This window comes from Nipponia nippon, unplaced genomic scaffold (assembly GCF_047370975.1).
Source record: "Nipponia nippon isolate SJK-2023a ecotype South Korea unplaced genomic scaffold, ASM4737097v1 scaffold_4, whole genome shotgun sequence".
Lineage (NCBI taxonomy): Eukaryota > Metazoa > Chordata > Aves > Pelecaniformes > Threskiornithidae > Nipponia > Nipponia nippon.
The window spans coordinates 59,292,475-59,317,810 of record NW_028262358.1 but is presented as its reverse complement, the minus strand read 5'-3'; the positions used below and the strand labels follow the sequence as shown (position 1 = coordinate 59,317,810).

Below are 25,336 nucleotides of genomic sequence, written 5' to 3'. Positions count from 1 at the left end.
CTTGGATACGCTGAAACATTCTGAAAATTAATGGCATCTGTAATGAAATCTCAGGTGGTCTCATCTTCCCTAAGCTGAGGCTAAGTTCCCAGCTTTATGGTAACTCCACTGCGCAATTTCTTGAGTTATAGCTCTTCCTTCTCCCACAGGATAGGTGGCAGCTGGAAGGACAAAGTGACCACGTGAAGTTTTTCCAGGAAGTGACTGATCACATTAGAAAAACGCAATGAGTTAGATATGTCCTAGAAGTTGCTTACTGGACCAGTCCAGCAAACTGAGCTCTACTGGACTTGAAATTCTCAAGCCTTCTACAGCCCTAAGTAATGCAAATAACTGTATGTAACCTGCAAATGTTGCTATCTCACAACAGTTAATATTTTAAACAACAGTGAGTATTTTAAAATAAAAAAATAATTCAAAACATATAGCGTGACATAAAGGCAAACCCACTGTTCCCATTTTTATAATGCAAATTGACTAGTCTTCTCCTTTGCAGACTGATTCCTGGCCAGTTCTTCTCTGCGCACTGCTAAGCCATCCAAATACAGTAAGTAAAATATGTATTCTTATAACCTGCTTGGGTTTCTATACCTGCCAAATCACTCATGCAGAGGATATATCCCCACTACGCCACGCAGGTATTTCTGTCAGGACATCCTAAGGGGGGCCTGTTTGCATTGGAACTTGTTGACTTTTTCAGAACCAAATATACCACTTCAGCTTTTTTTCTAGCCATCACTTTTAGTGACACATGCAAAGACTTCTGAGAGACTAGCGAGTCATGATCTCCCTCTGGAAGAAATGTCTTACCTAGGTCTTTTCAGACCAGTTTACAGGTGTTTTGTGATTGCATGTTCAATTTTTGCTTTAATCAGTTGCAAGGTGCGGATGTAAACCTTATTTGCACATTTCTTGGATGTTCTTAAAACCTTTTCTAAATGTATTGCAGGACAATAGTGCTGCCCTTCAAGACTTAAGAACAGAGACATGATTATTTCTGCCAGCAGCTAAGTTAGTTCATATTCAAGATCCTTCATAATCTTTGGATGTACCAGTCGGACAGAGGGACTTGCTGTACGTCAAACTAACCTGTTCCAGGACCCCCTTTTAATTTCCTCCATCTCAGTGAGGAGTCTCTCAGCAGTGAAGTAGTGGCCCAGGGCAGAAATCTCACCAGCATCTTGTGACCCAGTAAACCACGAATGATCTCACAAAAACTTAGCTTTTGACATTCCCCTTTTCAAAATTTAGACCTGTCTTTACGCTTTTACCTTCAGCCTCCTCCCCCATCTTCCCCCAAAGGAAAAAGTCAGCACTGTGCCTCAGAAATTACATTCTCAAAAGCGCTAATAAGGCGAACAGCGTTTGCATTGTCAGAAGATGCTGAGCAGTTCAAGGAAGCTGAATTAGTTCTGTTTGCCCTGAATTAGCCATCTGGACAAACATTAGCATTCATGATAGGAACAGCCTTCATAGTCGTCACCATAATGCCATCATACTAACAGAGATAAATCTATTTTGCTGATCCAAAATTAACTGAACTATAAACTGATTAATATAAAAAATGATGGATCAACCTTCTATTTATGAAGGTATGCTTAGTAACATAGGAAATACTTGGAAAATTATTGCCTGTAAATATTTTGATTCATTAGCCTAACAAAAAAATGCCAGTCTCCCAAAGGCTGAGTTCCAACATTTTGTAGTCCATTTAGTTGTGGTATTAGCATTTTGCATTCCTTGTGCTCTTCTTGTTTACTGTTTCTCCATCATAAAGCAGGAGACGTGCAGCAGCTGCCTCTTAGGATACATTAGAAAGTTGAAGTTTGTTTTTTCTCAGTGTGATGTTTCTGGCTTTCCTTCTTTTTATTTCAAAATGCAGAAAGAGAGAGAAGCAGAGAGAGTGAGACAGCTGGTCTCCTGCTGAATATTCTTTATTTCCATTAAAAATTCAGTTGCTGTAAAATGATTTCTTGAACCGACACAAAAAGAGACGTCACCACAATTCACACACAAGCTCAGGGGGAAAGCACTAGGTTTTCTTTGACTGCCTTTATGTCTGAAAAAGCTCAGAAGAGTTTTTGTTTCCTTTGGACATGAGGAGTTACCAGCCCCACAGACGGATGATACACCACGAGATCATCCAGCTAACTGCACATATACATAGCAGTGAAATTCTCATTTGAGACCATTAACAGTTTCAAAAGCAGCACTGGTTTAGTTACCTACTTTCAGGTTTATTCCTTCTCTCTCTTACAAAGTCCATAAGGTCTAGATAACTATTACAAAGCCCTCAAATGAGAAGACAAAGTAAATACACTGGAGATCTTGGTGACAAATCCACTTAATAAATATTGAAATACTAAAACCTGGGGATTCAAACTGCACTGGCTTAATTTCTCTCTACAATAGTATAACATAGCTGAATGGCTGTAAATGAGATACAGCCTTGCATGCCATTTCAGGAGTCAAAAATGTACGTCATCGTAAAACCAGGATCTCAAGCTATACAACTACTCTGGACATGCGGGGATGGAAGCAACTGTCCAGGCGAAGATAATGTTATTTGAAAGCATTCTGGCAAATCATAGAAAGACTGATTATTGTATGCCCCTGTAATGCCCCTGTAATTCTGACTTGTGTATTTCCAGGCACACACATTTCTATATTCTTTCTTGACTCTTGAAACATTTTTCAAGAAAGCATCCTATAACAAGTAGGTTTTTAAGTGAAAAGAGTTGTCCTTCTATGTAACGTTTACTGAATTCACAATATGCCTCAGTTTACTTCAGATGTGGAAGAGTTGTGTTTTTTTTAAACTTGTGTCAGGTTTCCAATCACATTTGAAGTAGTATGCAAAATGAACAAAAAGCCAGCCGCTGAACACCTTCTACAGAACATCTTCTGTAGCTTTTAGCATGGACAGGACCTCGAGCCTGGACCACTGAGCTCCCACAGCAGAAGTACTCTGGAACGCTTTTCAAGCAGCACCGTTTTCTGTTTTTTCCACTAACCTCTGCCAGGAAAGTGCACACATGTCTACGAAAACACATCATTCTTCACATATATCCAATTACATGCAGCAACAAAAACAACTATTTGGTACTGTTAGGTGGGAAAACGCAATTAGTTTTAACAACAACCACTTAATCAGGCAAAGTAGTCAACTGATACACTTGGCAGTCTCCTGCACTGCTCCCAAGCCAGGTTTTAGTTATTTCCTGAAAGATATGTTGACTGCTGAAGCTAAAATTTCCTTCAGAGTTTTAGAAGTCTGAGAGTTTCTGCTGGGGTTTTGTGGTTTGCTTTTTTTCCTCATTGAAAATGGTATTACTTAGCAACAAGTATTGCACTCTCAACCAGTGAAAATGCAATACAAAGCAGTTTAGAAGCAATATCCTTGCTGTTTGGAATTTCATAATACAAAATCAAGAAGCCCCTGGGTTAAGCTATATGCTAATGGAAGCCAGCCCCTCAACTTCTGCATTCTCCTTCTAGGTCTTGGGTGCTGGCAGAGAGAGGTAACTCAGCATGGTCAGGAAACACATAGAATGGGTGAGGCCAAGTATCACAGACAACATGGAGACAGGCTGAGTAATAAACTGTTACCGAAATGAGGCACTGAAGAAGAACGACTATCCTCCTAAAAGCAAGGAAAGCAGGGAAGGATTAATCCCTTTTCAGCTGATGCAGTCGTCAACAATCCCTCAGTGCCTGAACACCGACAAGGCACTGGCTCCTGGACAAAGAGCAGAGACCTCAAGTTGAATTCACACAGGATGAAACACTGATGGGAAACGTTTCGGAGAATAAAGAGATACTGCTCTCACTTTCCATTGGCATACTATCTGTTTTTGTCAAATCAATGGAAAGACCATGTGATATCACAAAAATATCACCTTTCACCTCCAATTTACTAAGAAACTTGGCCTTGCTTTCCCAGACAAGACCTAGTGCAGAAATCCACAAATCTCCTCTTCCAGATTCAATCACTCTAATCCTCCTTCCCTGCACCAAGGTTTCAGACCATTCACAGGGGCTTGAACACATATGACCCAAGTTCAAGACTTCATTTGGCTCCTGGTCTTCTTACTAACTTCCAAAAAATCGACAGATCAAGTCCCACTGATAATAAAGTTTAAATTAACCACTCTGGCAGCTACATTTCTTTTGAACTGAAAAGACCACAAAGCTCTGGACAAACCAAAGGGGTCCTGGGGCCGAAGCACTGTCAGCCAAGTGGCTCTGGCAATGGAATAACACAGACTGTTTCTGAAAAAATGCTGTAAAACCTTCAGAGTTTGGAGAGTTTTTCCTCTGTAAGAATTACACTTCCACTCACATGCCCTGAACACAAAATCTGAATGAACAAATTAAAGCAATTTTCCTACCTTACATATGACTTCCTAGAAAGAGAGCAGCTTCCTGCAGGAGGTGCCATTTTTTCCCTGCACTGCCTAAAAAGTACCATAAGTATGTACTGCTGCTTTACACAGGTGTGCTGCAAATCCTCATTCTTACTATCTGCCCCACAGCATAACACACTGCTATTCAGAAACAGTTTCAAGTAAGTACTCCTTGTCCCAGAGAACTAAAGACTTCAGGCTATATGAGCAAATCTTTCTGTACAACTGCCAGCAAGGTGAGAGGAGAGGCAACGACTTCTTTTTTCCTGCCACTTCCCACACAGAGACTGGTCGTGTTTCTATTTGCGCTCATCTTTACTTTGCTGACTCAAACACTGATGCTCCAAAAATGTAAAACAGCACTGGGTATAAAAACGCTAAGAGGACACATTAACTGAATAGCATGATGAGTCTTCAGCTCTCCCTCCATCTCTGGTTTGTCACTGCCATTGACATCCTTCCTTTCCGAGGGAGGTGAAGACATGGTAGAGTGCGCAGAGCTTAACAAACCCCAGATTCCGGTCAACTAAAATAAGAATATTGTGACCTATCTGAGTGTCATGTTAGATCATGGTAAAGAGTTACAAGATAGACTGTTAAGGGTGATCCGTACGTCCTAGTACACTGTGCATCCAAGGGGATGCAGAAATCCATTCAGCCGTTCGCTTTTCGCAGTAACAAACATCAAATAACCTGTCTACAAAGATGAACAAAACATTGAAACAGTTGTATTCTTCCTTTCAGACAGAGTCATTAAGGGAAACATTTCTTTGCAAGACTCATCTGAAACAGTGTTGACATGAAACATTGCAGGAGCTACTGAGAAAAAACGAGCCATGATGCTGTCAGCACATAAACATTCCCCATCTTACAGCCCTCATGACTTGAACAAATGGCACCATCTTGTCAGCTCTCTCAGTGTCTTGCCACCACAGGCTGGATGAAGAGCATCAAGGGAAAGATTAGGCAAGGCACAGATGAAGTGAGTGGGAAGAAGAAAGCACACTGAAGCATCACCTTGTTGCTCCGCTCCTTCAATTACCCATTCAATAACTGTGCAGTATCAACTAGGGTTTCTGGCAGGAAAAACCTTGTCTGGAATAAACCCACAGAGAGATGCCACGGCTCCTGAAGCTGCAGATGAACCCTAGAGGCTCTGAGGAGAACACACTTGTTCTCTATCCTCCCCAAAACTCAAGGCAAAGCCTATAAAGTCCTCATCTGAGTACTGAAATCTGCAGCGTAGCTGCTCATTGCTAGTGATAAAAGGAGAGCACAACTAAAAAAAGGCACAGTGCGCCAAGCTATTTAACTCTTCTCCTTCCTTCTTTTTGGAAGACGTATTCTCAGCAGAATGATGCTTGAAAACCTACTTGAGACAAAAAGGCAAAGGAAAGAAAGCTAATAAAATTATGTAAAGACATCAGGGAAAAAAAAAAAAGACAGATTATTATTTCAGAAATAGCTGCATAATGCAGCTTCAAAACAACATAATAAAAAGAGACGGAAGAAAGAAAGGCTAACTAGCACTTAAAATTCACATTACTTTTTCACCCAAAATCTGTCTGTCACTATTATGTGGCACCATAAAAACCAAGTCACCAAGCAAAGAACAAAACCAAAGTGTTACTGGCTTCCAGCACATATAAATACATAAAACAAGAATACTAAAGTCTCCGCAAAAACATTTAAACGTTCTAACTATATATAAAACCCCACGTATTTTGTCTATAAAAGGATGCAATAGGATAGTAAACATTCATAGAATCCTTTGCACAAGCAAGCAGAAATCATTAATTTTAACAGCAAGTCTGCCACAAAGGTTTGAAATGCTTCTAAAAATAGTCCAAAATATTAAAGACAGTTAAGCTGTGGTGGGTTTTGTTTATTTGTTTGTTTTATATAACAAGCGGATTTATCTTGAAAGACAACTGAAGCCTCTTTCCCCGTCCTCTTTTTTGCATTTTAACGGCACTGCTCAATTATGCAGCATGCAATGCTAAAATCCTTATATGCGATTTAACCATTGTCTGCAGTCCTTGTGGCTTGAATAAACTGTCTAGTTAATTAATGACACTTCCTTCAATGCTATAAAAAAGCCCCTAGCCATTTTTCTCAGTAATTTGAGTAATTCATCCATCAATGAAAGTAAATCTTCCCATTCTTCCTCAAAGACTGTATCTTACTGTGCAATTCTGAGTGGCTCTGGTCATTGTGAATACAGATGTAAGGTCATTTGATAGTCCCTGAACCCTGAATGGATGGGGGAAAAGATGCATTTTTGTATGTTAAGACACAAAAATACAGGTATTTCCTGGTATTTTAAAGGCTCCTTTATGTGAACCTGTAAAGATTCTTAATAGGGACAAGAAGTATTCTAATAAAGATCAAAATAATTGCTTATACTTTCTAATTTTACAGGCTGTATTATTTTCAGTTTGTCCTTCCTTCCCTTCATAATAATTAAGGTAAATATTTGCCTTCCCAGTTGCCTGTTTGTAGCTCCCTTTCATCATTCTGTCAACTCATTAGAAGGCTGTCTTCAAGATTTTCTTTCCACACAGCTAGATGTCTGAGCATAATTAAACTTGATCGGTGTGACTACTGCAATAGCACTGCCTGACTCAGACGTGCGCTACAGCACCTGATTCAAACCAAAATGGTAGGGTGAATGGAAGCAGAAGCTCCTTGTTCCACAGCAGCAAGCAAAAGAAGACATAGGTGAGAAGATGACATCGTGGCCCAAACAGATACAACATTTTCAATAATAAATTCCTTATTTTTAAGTCATGTTCTGGAAGCTAGGTAAGGCTACTATCCCTACTTTCAGCTCAGGAGTTGTTCAGAACGACTATTTCCCTGAAAAGGTGGTAGCAACTGAAAATCATAGTCCACAGATAAAAAAGGGGGGAAACCAAATGCAAACTCTACTATAACGGATTTATTAGTTAAAATTCCTGCCAGGGACTGAAGCCACACCAAAACCAAGGAGCCTGAGAGCCAAGCTCATGAAACATCTGATGCCACCGGTAACCATTTGACAGCACTCCTTGTTAATTAGCTCCCACCTCCTGGTGAGAATTGTGCTGTAGCTGCTACCTCACAGCAGCCACTTGGCACAGCGCGGCGCTGATCCTACCAGGGACAGCTAAGACACCAGGGACGTCCTGTATTAGCACAGAGATCCCACCCAACTACACTGCTGGACCCAGAAAGTAGCACGCGTCCCCTCCTTCACACGAAGCTCCTTTCTGCATCCCAGGCTCCACCCTGAAGTGCTGCAGGCAGGGTGCCGCAGGCAGGGTGCCGCAGGCAGGGCGAAGGAGCTGAAGCCTGCCCTTACCTCGTGCCTGTCAGGGAAAAAGATGCTGAAGCGTCTGTGGTTGCCATGGGAGTAGGGACAGCGAGCAACGAGAGCTAACGTAACAGCGTAGAAATTGCCTTCCTGCACAGCTACTGCAAACTACATGAGATTTTTAAAAAAGCAACATACAAACCTCCCGCCCCCTGCGTTTTGAGACGAATCTGTTTCAGCTGCTACTGGTCTCACAGGTTTTCTTCCAGTGCCTCCTAAGACCCTGCAGTGTACATGGTACCTGTTCCTAATGCTGTGCTGCCTTTCTCTTCCACCATGAATTTGTATGATTAGACACAGAATAGGCTGAAACTTGGGGCCTGTATTTACACATTCTTTCTGCTAATGCATATTGTGCTGTGATGGGATCACATAGAAAGTTAATGTTGTACCCGGCAGGATGCCAATCAAATTAGCTAACTGATGGTATACCTATTTTCAAAGCAAACAGAAGGAAGTGCGCTAGCAAAGTTCACACGTACCTGTTATCTGTCATGTCCTGGCCAAAGAGAATCATGGCCAGTCCCTGAATTTCCACAAATAAAAGCTTACAACAGGACAGAGGAGGGGGGGGAAAGACAAATGGGCTCTAACAGCTGTCAGAAAAGTCTAGTAATTTACACCAGCTGAGATGCAGGGAATAAATATAGATTAATAGCACCTCTTGGGATACCCAAGAATTAAAATATATTCATTCATTTCCATCAAGGCTTCCCTCTATTGGAGAGTGATTTCCTTCTGATTCCCATCTCACACACAGAAACAGCAACAGAAACAATCCCAGCGAAGTCCAGGGAGTTACACTATATTGCTATAAACAAGAGGATAATCAGACCCTCTACAGTTCTCACTCGGTTCTCTGACACTGTGCCTTTCTCTCATTGTGAACAGAGATAAGCCTCCTTAATAGGTAAAATCTGGGAGAAGGAGAGGGAGAGGATGGCCTGAGGGCAGCAGAAGTTGATCGAAAAATGTCACTAGGAGCTGAGCAAGCACACAGGAGGGGAGATGAAGCGCTGGAAAGACATTTTATGAGACTTGTGGGCTTAGGAAAAATCTTCAATTAGTTACTGTCACTGCTTCTGTAATTATAAATAAACCCTTTGGCTAGACAAAACTCAAGTTCTTCTCACTTGGGAAGTCATTCAATCTACTTGGAATGTATACTCCCTCTTTGCAAACAAGACACCACAGAACTGTCTCAAGACAGAGGACAGCATTCTCCAATATTTTAAATTTACTTTTCATTTCAAATATACTTTTCATCCCTACATAATCCTAGGTGAGCCTTCTCACCAGAAAAATACTCCACACAACCCCGAGGAAGGAGGCTCTACTACAGCTTCTTGTAGCCCTGAAATAAACATTTCAAAACAGTGAAAGGAAGGTCACACTCCTGAGTGATCCCATCCATCCTAGTTAACACAAGTGTGGCACTCTGCTCAAGATCCACAGGACCCAGTCATGTAAAGTCTTCCTATTCTGTGTATTTGCTTATTATCCTGAAGAGCCCATTGGTATAATGGGGCTCTGTGCCTCGGCCAGACGCGTGCTCTGGTTATAGTGCACAGGAGCAGGAAACACCTAAAGCCCTCCACAGGAGCAGGACTACAGACACACAACAGAAGAGAGAAAATTAACTTCTAGTCCTCTACAATGAACATGCAGAATCACAATCAAAAGGCCCATGCATTGAATTAGTTGAAGAAGCTCAAAGCTCAAAATCCAGACTCAAAACCTGGGTGTGAACCACAGTAAAAATCTGCTGATGACCTTAGGAGAAGATCATCTGATGACATATGATGCTGAGAAAGAAAGTGCTTCAGTCAAATAGATTGTATCAACTGTCCTATGACTCACAGTAAGTTCATCCTCACACAAGGAGAGCTCAAGAAATCCTAAAAAAACAACAGAGCCACAACAAGAATGATACCACTCTCTTCCTGAAAGAAAATGCAGAACAGTTACATCTAGTATTAATAAAATCAGCCAATACCTTCCTCAGGGCAAAGCATGTACCAAATCAGTTAAAAGATACAACTATATGCTCAGTTTCAGCAGGAGCGTACTCCACCCTGGCCATCTCTCCAGTGCTCATCCCATCTCTAGGCTCTCAAAAGACTTTGGGAAGTGTTAACTATAGAGTTTCAACCACAGGCTGAAGCTGAAGCTACTCTAGACTAGAATAATATTCTGTTCTCATTTGCACAGATACAAATCAGGAGAGGAATTAGATAAGGAGATAAGCTAGTAAGGGTATCCATTTCCATATGTGCTTATTTGTGTGTAATATATACAATGTCCTTCCCCCCCAATTTGTTATTTTTAGTTTAAACTGAGCATAGTCTCTCACCTAGTACCTCAGTGAATCATATTTCCTTGTGTCTCCAGAGGCAAATACATCTAAATACATTTTAGAAGGTCACTTCTTTCCACCAACTCTGGAGAACAGTACAAAGATCCATCATCACTTAACATGCAAACCCCATAGTTAGGAGAACTGTGCAGAGCAACATCAAGCTCGTGGCTGGTTTTGGTCTCTGTTTCAGTCAGTTTACCAGCAGCAGAGTCTGTAACTCAAGCAAGTATTTTTACACAGCTGTAATCGGCCATTATGTTCGAAGGCGCTTATCTGGGCACTGAACATGTGTTTGTTTTCTGGAATAACCACTTACGGAGCATCCAGATTAGAAAGTACAAATATATTGGCTAAATTGAATTAAAGGCAGTCACCCCAAATTAAACACTCAAGTGAAGATACTGCCAAATACAGCAGCAACAACTAAGAGTCACACAAATGGGGTAGCCTTATGTTTAAAACATAGGACTGAGAGCTATTAGATCTTAGTTTCCCCTCCTACTTCTGCTGCTTGTCTTTTCCTCTTGATCTCAAGTAAATTATTTATCGTCAAGATTTATATCTCCCCAGATTCAAAAAGAGGCAGTTAGACTCCCTGGCTTTAAAGAGCAGTGTAACCATAACGACAGCAAGCATGTGGAAGGAAAGACCGTTCCAGTAAGCTCAACAGTGAATGGCAAAGGGCCATTGTAAATTCTGCAGATGAAACCAATGGGCTAGCTCAAGCCCCACTATAAATGGTGATGTGAACAATATCATATACTACTTTAGAAAAATAGTAAAGAATAATTTTTTTAACAGGCTACTTTGAAGCTCAGCAAGTTTTGGACTCAACGGTGGGAAAAATGGCCTTCTTTTAAATTATGTTGTTTGCATAAGGCTAAGAGGTCTCTCTGACACTCAGTCAATTGGATCCATTTGCTCACATGAAGGCAGACATAATCATATCTGTCACTGGAACTGCTGCATACAGAAATGGCCAGCCAGATGTTTACTAGTCCAGGCTGTATCTCTGCTCAAATGCATTTTCAGGATAGCTGTATCAAGAAATTAGGGGTACAATTACAGATTCCTGTCTCAAACAACTAACTTTGAATAATACTGCATGTGAACTGTGGTGAAAAGTGATGATAGGTAACTTGGTACATTATCATATTTGCCTAATGAGAATGACAGGATGAATTAAATTTTCATTATCTGCGGGAGCACAAGTTTTGAGCGTAACTGCTCTTACAAAGCGACCATTTTACTTAACAACTTTTTAAGAGGTGTACTCTATAGCGTATCAATGCAACACAACTAATACCTCTAAAAGCCCAATTACCTGTTGGTCATCTGGAGTCCATATGCCACAGGTGATCTGACTCTCCAAGTTTATTTCTGAAGACCAGTGTCTTTGTCCGCTGACTGAACCGACCAGCACAAATCCATCTCTATAGGAGATAAGTGCTTGAGTCCCATCATGGCTCCACGTAAAGTCGCTTACCTTAACGTATCAAAGACAAGAAAATAGATATATGGGTCATGCAGGAATTCTTTGTTGTTTTCATAAAAGGTAGCACTGCACAGAACTAGACAGGGCAACTATTAGCCCAGCTGTAGCTCTGATGTCACAGCTATTGCATAAAGGAACTGTCCTTGCAAAGTGTCTTTGTGACAATTCTTGCATATTCCTTTCACTAAAGAAATGTTTCCTTTTCTCCTGTGCTTTTTGAAAGGTATAAAGCACCATTCATTGTCCTCTTCATTTTGCCTCTCAGCACCTGATCACTCTCGACTGCAGAGAAAACATGCATACCAACCTGTGCCCCCCGATCATTCACAAGCTCCACAGACCATCTGCCTTCGTATTGTATCCAAACAAATATTCCTCCATCTGCATCGCAGGTTGCTAATTTCTGGAATGGTTCGTTCCATCTCACCAGCACAACCTTTAAAGATTACAAACAAAAACAGCATTACCAAAACTGCGGGTTGTGCTAACAACTATTTAACAAGAACCAGTTAAACAATACTGCAAAATAAACATCACCGCATTTAAATCCCAAAGAAGATGTACAAAATAGTAATTTTCAGCACAGCATTAGGCGCCTCTCGAGAACAGCTGGAATCGTTTTGTCATGGCTGTCAGGAAATGCACAATCTCTCACCGTCAGGCCTTTTGGAAGGCAGCGCATGTTTTCAACAAAAACATACAGTATACTGGTACGCAGGATTTCATTACAGAAGCAGCAAACAGGAGGCCCCGTACAGACCATCCAACACTCTTTCAAATGATCTCCCCCACCATAATCTCAGACTGTCAGACTCTACGTCACATCACCACCTCTTGCTGACTTCAAATGAAGTTGCATGCACTGGTATCAGGTTGAATTTTAATACTCATCTCAACAGTGACATGAAAAAAAAATTGAGAGTCCCAAATTATTAAAAAATAGAAGTTTCATAGAAAAGTTGCTTTGCTACTGAGTGCAGAAGGAATACAAAGCAGTTTTAGGCTCTTCTCTCCGCATTCGAGCTATCTGGGCTTTTCTGGAGAACCTCATCAAGTCTAAACCTACCAAATTGCTCTTATTTCTAATTAATTTATCAATTTAACAAATACAGTATCTCTTGAGTCCTCAGCATAGAACTGAAAACAGCAAGGCATCCTAGTGCTTGAAGCAGAAATTAGCTGTAAAACCATTTACCTTCTGTTAGTGACTTTTTCTTAGAAACCCTTTTCCAAATTAGTTTTATTTCAAAAACATGCAGATATATATGGGACGCTTGCGTTCATGCACAAGGAGATTCCCCCCACTTACTCTACAGAGACACGGCATATACAAACACAGAAAACATATATTAAATAGTCAGTCAGTAGGGTGTTATTTTAACTAAATGGATATCCAGCTCTAATGATGCTTTTTCATAAATCTAAACAGACAATTAATCATTTAAAAGCGACAGAAAGAGAATATTTTCCCACAACATATTTTCTGTTTACAGAGATGGACTGATGCTCCTAAAGATCCCAGTCCTAAGATGAGCTCTGAGCAGACCGACCCACCACGCTTCACAACAAAATCAGCAGTCATTTTCAGAATTAGGATATAAATATGCATACCCGAAACCTAAACTTGACAGCTGAAAAAAGATGATTTTGCAGTTATTTAGCGAGTGCTACATTTATTCACAAAGTGTCAAGGGGTCAGAACTTCACAACGTGTACATCAGCGTAGCTCGCCAGCCTGAAGCATCTACCCTTGAACGATAAAACAGCTAAAACTGTTTCTTCATGCACACGTGAAGATTACGGTGAGAAGCAAGGATGACAAACCAACTCTCTGTTGTTAAGCAGCTAAGAAGAATCCCATTGAGATTTTGGAGAAAAACACTCGCTTCTGCTTGATTATAACCTTGCAGCTGCACTCCAAGTCACAAGTCCTGTCTCCAGTTGGGTGGGCTATATTATGCCACTAGATGGATTATATCACACTGCCTTTTTTTTTTCATTTTTTTTGGAAGAGCAGGAAATAAAATCTCCCAACATATTAATACAAGCAGCTGTACTTTGGTAGAAGTTTCACTCCGTCCCTTCCATCTAAACAAGAATAGCAAAGATTTGTCAAAATTTTGTTTTCTGTTTGGCGTAACCCTCATGCACAAACCCATCATTTCATCCACCCTGAGGCAAAACACAGCAACGACGTAACTGTACTTGCCAGTAATGCCTCAGAGTATTACAAAAGAAGTGAAGAAAACCCCGTATGTGACACAAGCATAACACTGAAAAATCTTCATCCCAGCCTTTAAGGCTAGGAGCCGCTAAGGCTAACGACGACTAATAATAGAGTGGAAGGTACTTATCACTACTGAAAATCAGACCTTAAATGCTTAGACAGTGCCCATGTTGGACATTTCATAGATCATACAGAATAAATTACTAGAGAAAATTTAGGAACAAAAGATAAAACTAATAGTTCAAATAACATGTTTTTTAACTAACACCACCAAAGGTGCTATTATCTGTCTTAAAAGTGCCCTGTTTTGTCTGGCAAAGATCTGAGATGAGCATATGATTTTACAGCTTAGACATGAATGATGGGCAAAGTGACAACGGTTATCTTGATGTGGTTTGTCTCTTTTCTATTTTAAATAGGAATTTTGTTAAAACTTGAAGATACCTTTTGATTCAAATTCTGTACAAACTGTCTTTTCTTTGGATTTGATAAAACATCCAAGGGTACATTTAAATGTAAACAAGATTAACCAGAGCATCCGTCCCTCTGTCCCAATTAGATATAAATGAGTCACAAATGAAAGTGAGACAATGATTTTATATGCCTTCTGATAACACGCTTATAAGGAAGCAAATCTGTAATTTGAAAATTCAACTTCTTTAAACGCAGACTAAATGTTATAATTTTATGAGGTCATTTTAAAGATGCTTCCATCATTTACATTTAACATCCGACTACAGGTGCCGAGTCCACAGCTGCTTTGAATATTTTCAATTTAATTTTATTTCATTTTGCGTAACATACTGAAGCAGAGATAAAGAAAGGAAGAAGTATTGCCCTAAGAATTAAAATGACTTTTGGCTTTTATGTTGGCTAAAATGTAAAGCATATGAAAACATGCCCCATTGATAGCACACTTAAATAACGCATAAGCTTGAATTACCCCTCTGCAAAGAGGAATTTTATTGCTAACCCATAAACGTAAAGATATCATTACTTTCACTAACAGCTTCAACTCATAAGGGACCCATTTCTACTTCTGCCTTTATGGTTCTCTGCTTCCTACTTAGCACCTTCACACAGGTACTGAAGGATTGAGCTGTTTTATCTTGTAGTGAAAGAGCAAAAATGTTGGCGTGGCAAAGAAAGTTGTCTGTGGACCATTTGTGGGCCACACAGCCTTTGTATATTGCCTAATTATTTTGGTTTGTTTATTGTTTGTTTGTGGTTTTTTTTTAAATACTATTAAAATTGCAAATCATGTTTATTCTACTCCAGAAAAAATTTGTATCACAGACATTAATCAGCTTCTGAACTGCTATCTTATACAGGAAATGATCTCCCATGAATAAAAGTTAAGGAACTCCTGGTCTAATATATTAAATACAATGTAAAGGATAATATATTGCCCCCAAATAGGATGCTTTACATGAAGTTCAATGAGCTTTTGCATCACGGTCTTATGTTTTCATTGAGCTTCTTTTTATATAATGCATAGTAGTGAAAAATTTGTTTCAAAACTGAAACATTCAACATCTTCAATACCTCTGTATTAACTGTCAACTTGATTTTCAGGAATTAAATTTAATTAATCCTAGAGGTGCTAGAAACTCTCCCCAAGAACTGACTGCATACTATAATGCTGCAAACACAGCAGAATCAGCAAAAACCAAAACCTTTAAAAATAATTTTCATCTCAAATTAAAGATATGTGAGGATTTGTTATCCTCAACGTTAAAAAAAGTTTATGTATAAAATTAAAAGGGGAAATATTGTTAACTTACACTTGGCAGATGAACCCGTGCATTCACTTCCAGTACTACAGCCTAATCAAGAATGAAATAATTGATAGCATTTCTCAATTAAAAATGCTGTGCAAACATAAATTATAGTTTATGTTCATAGACCTCAGTTACTTCCCTGTGTTTCTCATCTTCACAGATGGAAAAGGCCTTGTCTTGTGGCAATGGAAAAATCTGTATTATTCCAATTGAAAAAACAACAGACAATTTTTGTTTGTTTGTTTTTTTAAAGATCACTTAATTATGCTTTAAAATGTCCACTTTCATTCACTGTAATGCTTTTTGGTCCATTACTGCAAACAACAAAACAAAGTCCAATCAGTATCTGGCCTAGAAGATCATCAAGTTTCTTAGGAAGACACTGCCACAGAAAGACCATCATGCAGCTAGTAATGTTACTATTTATTAAAATCTTAGACAAGAAATTTTGAGTAACTGCAATTTCTGGAGTAGCAAATACGTGATTTATAGTAAATGTGACCTCTTCCCAACAGAAGCCAGGTTTGGTGATTTAAATTCATTATGTACCATTGATAATTTTATGAATTTTTTCACATTTTCTAACACAATACAAGACCGCTAAAATCCAAAGCATTCTGAAAGCTTTTGTTATTCCTAATTTCATCACAGTTTTTGAAGGAGATGACTGACAATATGATACCAATCCATCTTCCAAGAGCAGAAGTCCTTAATCTAGAATACCAGACAACAGTCCTTACTGAAATCTTACCTCTGTAGTCCCTAAAACATACAGTACAGAATTGCTATAGAGGCAAGGGGCAAACATCTAGAAAAAATAAATGGGTAGATAACTAAGGCAGTTAGTTCCTAGAGTTCCTTACCAAATTTAGGTAGATTTTATTACTGAAAGGAAACTACACTACACTGCAGTGAGTCACAGTGAGTCTTTTTTTATCTCCGATCCTCCATCCATTTTACTCGGGAGCAGGCATATGCTCTAAAGATAGAGGTCTTCTTCAGCATTCATTTTCACGTACACTATGGAGATCTGCTTGCAGATGGACTACGGCAGCAACAGAGAGTAGGGAATACTTGATGGCAAGTATTTGATCACAGGACAATTTGCTCCACCTGGAGAGCCATGTTCCCGTACCCGGCATTTCCGAAACTACAAGTGAATTAGGCATCTTTGCAGGGTGCACAGGATTTAATGCATTATAACTCCATTGAGCATATATGACACTAAACATTCTAGGCAACTGCTGGCCTTTTTTTCCCCTAATCAATCGTACCACATTTCTAATGCTATTGAAAGTGATGACATGAATCCACCTTCCAAGCAGCGATGGCAAAAAGACCTAACTGTTCCTAGGACAGAAGTAGAAAAACTAATAAAGGAGATCAGGCTATTGCCTACAGTAGCAGAGTACAGGGCTCAGTCTACCTGAAGGCTTTTTCCAATCCTGTGCTTTTAGGAAAGTACTTAAGTTTTTAAAGGAACATATAAGGGTTGAAACAAAACATTGGAAAAGGGGACTGGAAAATCTACCTGGGATCACTGAGCATGACCTATTTGCTGTATTGAGCAATCCTGTTATGCAATCCCCTAGTAAGTAAATTGACCTTCACTCATGGTTACAAGTATAGAGAAATGGGTGCATATAGTATGTGCAACACACTGGCACACATTATGGTTTATTAATGGCAACAAAGATGAAGAGATGTGTAAGTATATCCATCAAAGAAAAAAGATGAGCGTACAGTGGGGAGCAGAAATGAAACATAAAAGTAAAGGGATCAGAGAAACCAATAACCACCTTTACAGTTCAGTGTCTGTCTCTACATAATACACAGAGGTATAGACATACATGTATAATGCGTATACGCATTACATACCTATAACATGGGTGTGTGCATGAACACACATCCCTATTAAATCCTTGAGGAAACTGTGCCAATTTTGTACATATATTGACTTGAACTTAGTTAACTAAAGCAGATTTTTTATAATGACAATGTAGTTCAGAAGTGATAACAGATGCCCAGAATAAGCAGTACGGTTGCAGTTAACAAGCTGTTGCTTCTCAGTATACTTTACCTATAACCGATGCTTGGTTCTGAACAGTTCTGCATATGTTTAGTTCAATGAAACATAAAGTTTAACTGTTTTTAAAATAGTAGTATTTTTAAAATAAAGGCTATTCAAGTTTCTCCTAATTTCTCATGCTGCAAAAAGATTGTTTGCAGTTGTTCTTACTTTCATCTTCACTTACGACTTTCATTTCTTGCCATGACAATACCGTCAGGATAATTCTCTCCATTCGAACTAATTCTATCATGCAGACAAAGAGCATCATGTAAGTATTTTTCCTACTAATAACACTAGACAAAAAATCAGCAGACATGGTAGACAGCTAGTTTGCCTCTCCTGGGGTGGCACACCCATCTTCCTACCCTACTTGTCTTATATTGCATTCTCTAATGATACAGCCCCTGTCTCTCCCACACCCATGGAGCTTTGACTTTTTGTTTCCCAAGGCATTACACGCAGGTGGAAGAGCTTCGTTTGCATATGGAGCTGTCAGTTTCCAAGGTACGATACCCGTCAAGGAATTATTACTAAGAAGAAACTACTACTATTAATAAGAAACATTTTGCTGCAGCTAAAGAGCAGCAAATTTATAATAGTCAGTGTCTACATTTCTTGAGAAAAACTGCCAGCTCGCGATAGGGGTTCCATGCTACATAGTGGGTAAAGGAACGGCAAACAAATTCTTGGAGACAGAAAACACCATCCAAATTCTTCGTGTTTCTTTAGTCTAAATAAGAAGAAAATTAACTCTCTTCCTGGAAGGACCGGAGTGGCCTCCAGATATCTCAAGGATGGATGTCCTTTAATAACCCTTACCCCTGCCGCAGGAGAAGCTGCGGCTGCTGGCGAGGTGTGCCGACAGCACGGCAGCTGCTCACAGCCCCCGGGGGTTTCGCTGCCGCCACGGGCAGCACTTCCCACTGCTGCTCGTACATTAGAGGTCTGCTGCTTTATCCCAGGGTCCTACTTTTTCCTTGAAAAAAGTGTATTACTCTGCCAGCAGCTGTCATCTTGCTCTTTGAAGAGGAGCTTCAATTTCTACATATACTATTTAAACAAATATAACAACATTCTTGTGAGACATGATATAAAAGCTACTAACTACAAGGTTTTAAAAATTCAAAAAAATCCATGCAAGGACCAAATTTGAACAGCCTTTTTTTTTTTTTAACTGGAAATCTGATTTCATGATATAACATTATCAATAAGCTAAGCGTGACATCTGTGTCAGCTGGCGACCTAACCTTACACTAACTGAAATCAGAGGTAAGGCTGGACCAGCAATAAGGTGCTGACCTTAACAGTCCTGAAAGGTCCAGGTCCAACTCTGTACCTTCTTCTGACCACAGACTTCTCTGTGGCCTTCACGTGAAAACCTACTCCAACGCAACTACACCCCTAACTCAAATACCTCAGGTAAGGGTCTAAAGGTAAGTACAAAGTAGAGATACATTAGCAGCTCTCTGCCATTTTGTTCAATACACTTGCTCTCATTTTTTCCCCTTCCTCCTTGGTGCATGGTTTCATAATGCTCAGAGCACACACAGGGCTGACAAAGTCTCAGGTCATCTGCTCAGCTGCAGAAAGAGAAAAGGCCAGGTAGAAGCAGCGCAGTTTACCAGCAATAACTCTCTGAGTAAGCACAGGGGAGGTAACCATTCACCCAGCGCTCACTGGCTCTCCCTGTGAGTGGCTGGTACCCTCTGCAAGTAACAGGGTGGTTCTTCACCCACTGGGGAGAGTGTTGATGCTCCCCAGCAAGTTTTGTCTATTTGCTTTGCAGATGAATGCCACACATGCCTGTTTTTAAAAGGTATCTTGGGGTTGGCATCCAAGCTACCACATATACCTATTTTTAAAAGGTATCATACAGTTGGCATCCAATCCCCAACGGAAGGCAGTCTGACCTTTAAAAGCTCTAGGGGATGATTTTGGCAAATAGGCAACTGCAAGAAAAAATTGTTTTGATAGCTGCTTTGAGGAGGGAATGTACTTAGTGTGACTAAGATGTCATCTTAAAAATACCTAGACTGTCAACATCTCACTGAATACATTTAGGAGCCTTGATAGTAAACTGCCAAGACGAGGACTCAGAAAGGCTCTAAAGCTTTACAAATCTCCTTACGTTCCTTGTCATACACTTCACTTTAAGAAATACACCCCCAAAGTCTACTCATCCCAAGGATTTGCCACGTAACGATTTTCTATATTCACAGAACACAAAACACGCCATCTGATCACCCACTTTAGAGGAAAGCATCCCCAATACCCCTCACAGGTACCAAACAAGAAGTGTTATGCTCCTACGAATGAAGTGGCTCACAGAGCCAGTTCCAAAGGAACTACTCTCTTCACTTTGGAATCACCACATTTAATCGTGGCTTCAAAGAACTACAGTTGTATGGGACATTTAAAAAAAACCAACAGAAATTAGCTGTATCCAAGGTACATCCAATAAATGTGTTTGGGTAGCTGAGGATCTTTGACAGGTCACCTGCCAGAACTGGAAGCTGCACGCGAGAAACAGAAATGACAGGCAATATGAACCTGACGTGGATGACAAGATGTTGCTATCTGGCTACCAGCTCTCATTTGAATAAGTTTCTGAACTACTCCTTCAAGGGCTATTAAAGCAAACAGTTGGGTATAATCTGAAGGAAAATAATTAAGGCATGAAGAGTAAAGGCCTGAAGTCAATCACCCGTATGCACGGGGTACCTGCATGCTATGTTCTTGGAAGGGAAACGGGTGGAGGTCCGCTCATCTCCCATCTCACAGACAATGGAGTGACAGTGATAAGGAGCATGGTCTGCTTTTGACTGCCTTCCCTTCACAAGGATGCTCAAGTCCCAAAAGCTCTTTCACAGAAAAGATAACTGCTTCCACAGAAAAATCTTTTTTAGAGTTACACCACGCTCACTTCCAACTCCTTCATAGCATGTATATTACTACCACTGTCTCCTATCAATGGTCTTCCTGTCCTTAAGCATTCCTGCAAGATACTTCTGTTTAATTGCCCATGTATACTCCCTAGAAGTGCAGAGGAAAACCCAAGTTCACTAAAAATAGATCAAAACTGAATGTTGATAAGGATGAGCAAAGGATAAAATAGCACTTTCATCGCCTTCCTTTATAAGAAAAAAGATTTTGCTTTGTTCTAGTTTCCGTACAGCTAAAAACACCATAATAAAGAAAGGAGAGATGACTATTCTATCTAAAGATGAACGACTGTTTCCCCACAAGACCAAAATACCCAGAGCAAAATAGTTCCCCCTCTTTCTAGCAAATCACTGATGAGCACCATTAGGAAAGGTCCATGGCTGTTAAAAATAAGACACATGTAATAACTGTGCAGAGCTGGCAGTTCCTTGGGTTCAAGCATCTATAGTCAAATACTTCCCCATAAGAAAAAAAGCACCAGTTTTAAAATTGTCTGGTATATAACTTACATTAAATTAAAAGTACATGAGCCTAATGCTTATTTCACTAAGGTCTGACAAAATTATATTACAGATAGTATAAATCAGGACCATTTTACAACCTCCACATTTACATTCACTTTGGGGCTGCGTATAAGAAGCTCAGTGTAAATGAACCTCAAGCTTTAAAAACAAGAATAACACTCACTGACATCCACCTATGGATCATCACCATGTATGAATTCAGAGACCATGCACATCTTTGTTAGAAGTTCCGGGAGGAGGGGGGAAGAAAACACCCTACATAAGACAGATTTAAAATTCTTTCTGTCTTTTTTTCCTGGCTAAAAATACAGAAAAATATTGGATGCAGAGACACAGACACCCTGTAGCAGAGCCTATGGCTTTTATTCTGTCTCTTCTTTATAAAAAAATATGCAATCAAGGACAAAATACTGTTTGGAATCATGTATTATATCAGAAATGATGGATCACCAAATAATTACAAAAAAAAAAACCCCAGAGGAGACAGGATAACAATAAACATTATTGAAAACCATTCCCACTCAAAATGAACTAACTCTACTCTGCTTTCTCAACAGCAGCTACTTAGGAATTCCTATATTATCCTTCTATTTTGTAAATTCTGTCTTGTTTGGGAATACCCCCAGGCTAATGAATTACTGGAAAAAGTCAGTGAAGTCACTATGACAGAGGCATTCTCCATTACACTTGATCTTCCCAGTTTGGTGGTTTAAAATTCCTGATGAAGTGTTCATATAATAGGGAAATATAATTTTATAGCTTTACATGTATGTATGCGTGCACGAGAACATTATTCAAGAAAAAAAAAACCACTTGCACTACTAGGAAACTTCAAAGGAAACTCATAAAAATGTAATTTTTTTTATAGAACTGTGTTAGTTGACACAGAGAAAGGAGGTAACACAAGTTCTTCACGTTCTGGAGTCTATTCTGAGAAGTGTCAGAAAAATAATGGTGTCTCGTGACCACATACTGAGGATCCGCCCGTATCAAATATACTAAGTCTGTCTGTATCAAATATACTAGGGTAACAATTTTTTTCTCATCAGATATTCAAACTCATAACAGCATGGCAACTAAGTAATGTTATTCCAGGTTTCTGAACATCATCATTAGCATTTCTGGTAGAGATTTTACAATCAGAAGTCAGCCAATGACTCTCTTGATTTTACAGGGTAGACTATACCTTAGCTTACACCTGCTTAGCTGAAATCACTGTAACAGTCCTCCAAACAAGTCTTATATGGGACCTGACTGCAGCATAAGCTTTGGGCAAGCCCCCTCCACAGAGATTAACTTCACCCATTCAGAACTGCAGTAAAAACTTGATTTTTGTCAGCAATGTAAACAGAAAATACCTTAAAATTCAGAGGCAAGTGTCAAAAAGTGTTGTCCAAGCATGATTATTTCTCTGACAGCTACAATACTTCAACCTTAATTATTTTTTTCAAACACAAGGAAGTAAAAATAATCCAAACTTCAGTAAGAGCACAGATCAGCACTTCAGATCTATTAACATTTCCCAGGTGATAATAGCTGTGCACTAATCTAATTAAGATGAGTTTTAAAGTGGACTGGAGACAAATGGTATAGCTGTGCATTTCACTGCTGAAGTGGGACTACTTTACTATCCCAAATTCCCAAAGAAATACTCAACTATCGTTATCCTGATCATCAAGTCCACCCATAAGACCTCTGTGTGAGTTACACGCAATTGTAGAACATTTCTGGCCATCTGAGGAATATCAGTGACCGTAAATTAGTCACAGAAGCTGAGAAAAGAAAGCATTTGTGTAATCTTTATTGGACTGCCTGGACTGTCTTTGCGTGACCCACAGAGACCACGTATCCCTAATCCTTTTGTGAGAATGCTGAAATTCCACCCTGTTACTTTGCAAAGGTAGGACACCTGCTTTAACTTCCACCACAAGGCCACCACCTGAATCCCCCACCTGCCGGCATTTGGGGCACCTATAGAGGCGACTGTGTAATTGCTGAGCTGGACATAGAAAACAAAATGGAAAATGAAATAGCGTCTACTTCCAAGGCTAACGATGCCACGGAGGGAGCGGGCAGTGAACAGGGAATGCAGAAAAGGCAGCACCGCCACTCAGCATCTGCACCTCTCAGGACAGAAAGGTACAAAAAGGAGAATCTAAATTAACAATACAAATAACTGAAAATCACAATATTTACGTGCAAAACATTCAGTTTAGCATATTACAATAAATAAGACAGTTATCTACCAAGAATTACTTTGTTAATATATTACCCCCATGGAGGCTCTGATTCAGAGTCGAGACACACTGGCCCACCTGATTTCCAACTGATGCAACACAAACTTCTGACAATTTGAACACAAGCTAAGGAAATGCCATACTCCAGGAAATGCCAAATAGCAGATTTTGAAAATGCGACCTTTGCTTCGGCTGGCTTGCAATTCTGCACAGGCTGTATTCAGAGCAAACCTCTGTAAGCAGTTTTATCTTCATTTCTTATGAAACAAAAACTGTACCATGATGCAGTTGGTCAAGTGACCACTAATTTTACTTGCTTGACTTTCCAGAGAACACAAGGGAGCTATAAATAGGGGGTTCAATCAGTTACTCAGACAGAAGGATTTCAACAGGCAAAGTGGACAACCCTGGAAAGCACAAATCACTGCTATTCCATTTTACTGCTGGAGCATAAAGAAGCCTCAACCAGAAGAGACCCTCATGTTGTGGGAACTGCACAGTTTATGAACAAGGACAGTCCAGACAAGTTTTTAGCCTTGAAGACAAAGCAAAAAGCAGGCCACGGAAGCACTGCAGGGAAGGCTAGCTGTACAGAACTGTAAAATGACTGTAATTGCTCAACACACTCGAGAGTGCTGAACTATAGGTTGGGAATGTGACCCCTGGGCACCCTCATGGCATGTAAGGGTCACCGTGAGACTACCAGATCGCTGGTCATAAGGGTGACAGGAAACACGCATCTGACTGTCTAGGACAACACCTGACCTCATCGAATGCCAATATTAACAAAGATATTGATTACCTGTGGTGCAGAAAGCAGTTTTCAAGGAAGTGAGCTAAAACTGACTTGCTTCTCAGAGACCAAAGAGCAACAATATTCAACATTTAACAACCGAGCCAGTATATGAACCACAGACTAAGATGAAAGTTGTCTGATCTGCATCCAAGAGCCCGAGCCAGCTAGCTTATAAGCACTGCATCACTGGAAAGTAATTTTTACAGTTCCGATAGTTTATCCTTCAGTTCACTCAAAAAAGAGAGAGGAAAAGCAATAAGAAGTACACACATTTCTGTTCTTTTTTTCCCCAGTAAAATCCTTAAGAAAGTTTCACCAGGCAAAATAAGCAGATGTTTTCTATCCCAAATCACTTGCTTGTCAACGAGCATCTGGAATATGACCGAGACAAAACCCTAGTGAAGGAATGAACTGTATTTAGGCAAGCTCGTCTGCCTGCGCACTGCCTCTACGTTATCCAGATACCATTTCCCTCTTTGCTGTCATATGGAAATCTCAATGCAACCGGCTCTCCTTTCAGGTTTTCAATAAAATGAGAACTTATCTGGCTAGGCACAGCAAAGAAGCAGAGGCAGGTGGCTATGAAATTTTTCCAAAAGTGAAAAATCTCCTACATTAAAAAGGAAACTTTTCTACCATTTTATTTCAAAGCAAAGGTATTAGTATTTAAACAATGGTTTTGAGTTGACAATTTCTACATCTTTGTCAAAAACCCTTAAAGAGTCAGCCGAATTACCAACTTGAAAACAACTGTTTCAAACAGTAAGCTTACATGTGACCAGGTGCTACCCTGCCTAAGAGCCTGCCCATGTCTGTGCTACCAAGCCCCCTATAGCAAGGCATTGCAGCTTTCCTCCCACCACAAAACCTTCCTCCTACTCTTCAGGCTGGCACACTCGCCATGTTTAGGTCTTCTATCTCTACGCATGAGATATTTCCAGAGAAGGACTCTAGACTGTGTACACAAGTAGCAGTGTAAATTGATTCTCCTTGCCCTCAATTCTGCATTTTCTTTACAAACACCGGGTTGTTTTTTTTCACTATTCCTTCATCTGCATCATTTCTGATGCCTTTGTTTGAGGGGAAAAAAAAGCCCCACACCTTTATATTAACCGGAAGAATTAGGCAATAAGACAAGATTC

The 25,336-nt window shown here is 39.9% G+C and overlaps 1 protein-coding gene across 4 annotated transcripts in view; it reads right to left on the bottom strand.

Annotated features, from left to right (window-relative positions):
• TULP4 (TUB like protein 4) overlaps positions 1–25,336 on the bottom strand; it is a 162,337-nt gene that overhangs the window by 49,393 nt on the left and 87,608 nt on the right. For all 4 annotated transcript variants that reach the window (XM_087774614.1, XM_087774618.1, XM_087774615.1 and 1 more), the window contains 2 exons: positions 11,923–12,051; positions 11,445–11,606 (listed from right to left, as the gene is read on the bottom strand). In XM_087774614.1, the coding sequence (XP_087630740.1) occupies positions 11,445–11,606; positions 11,923–12,051 (291 nt within the window). The remainder of the gene's footprint in view (positions 1–11,444; positions 11,607–11,922; positions 12,052–25,336) is intronic.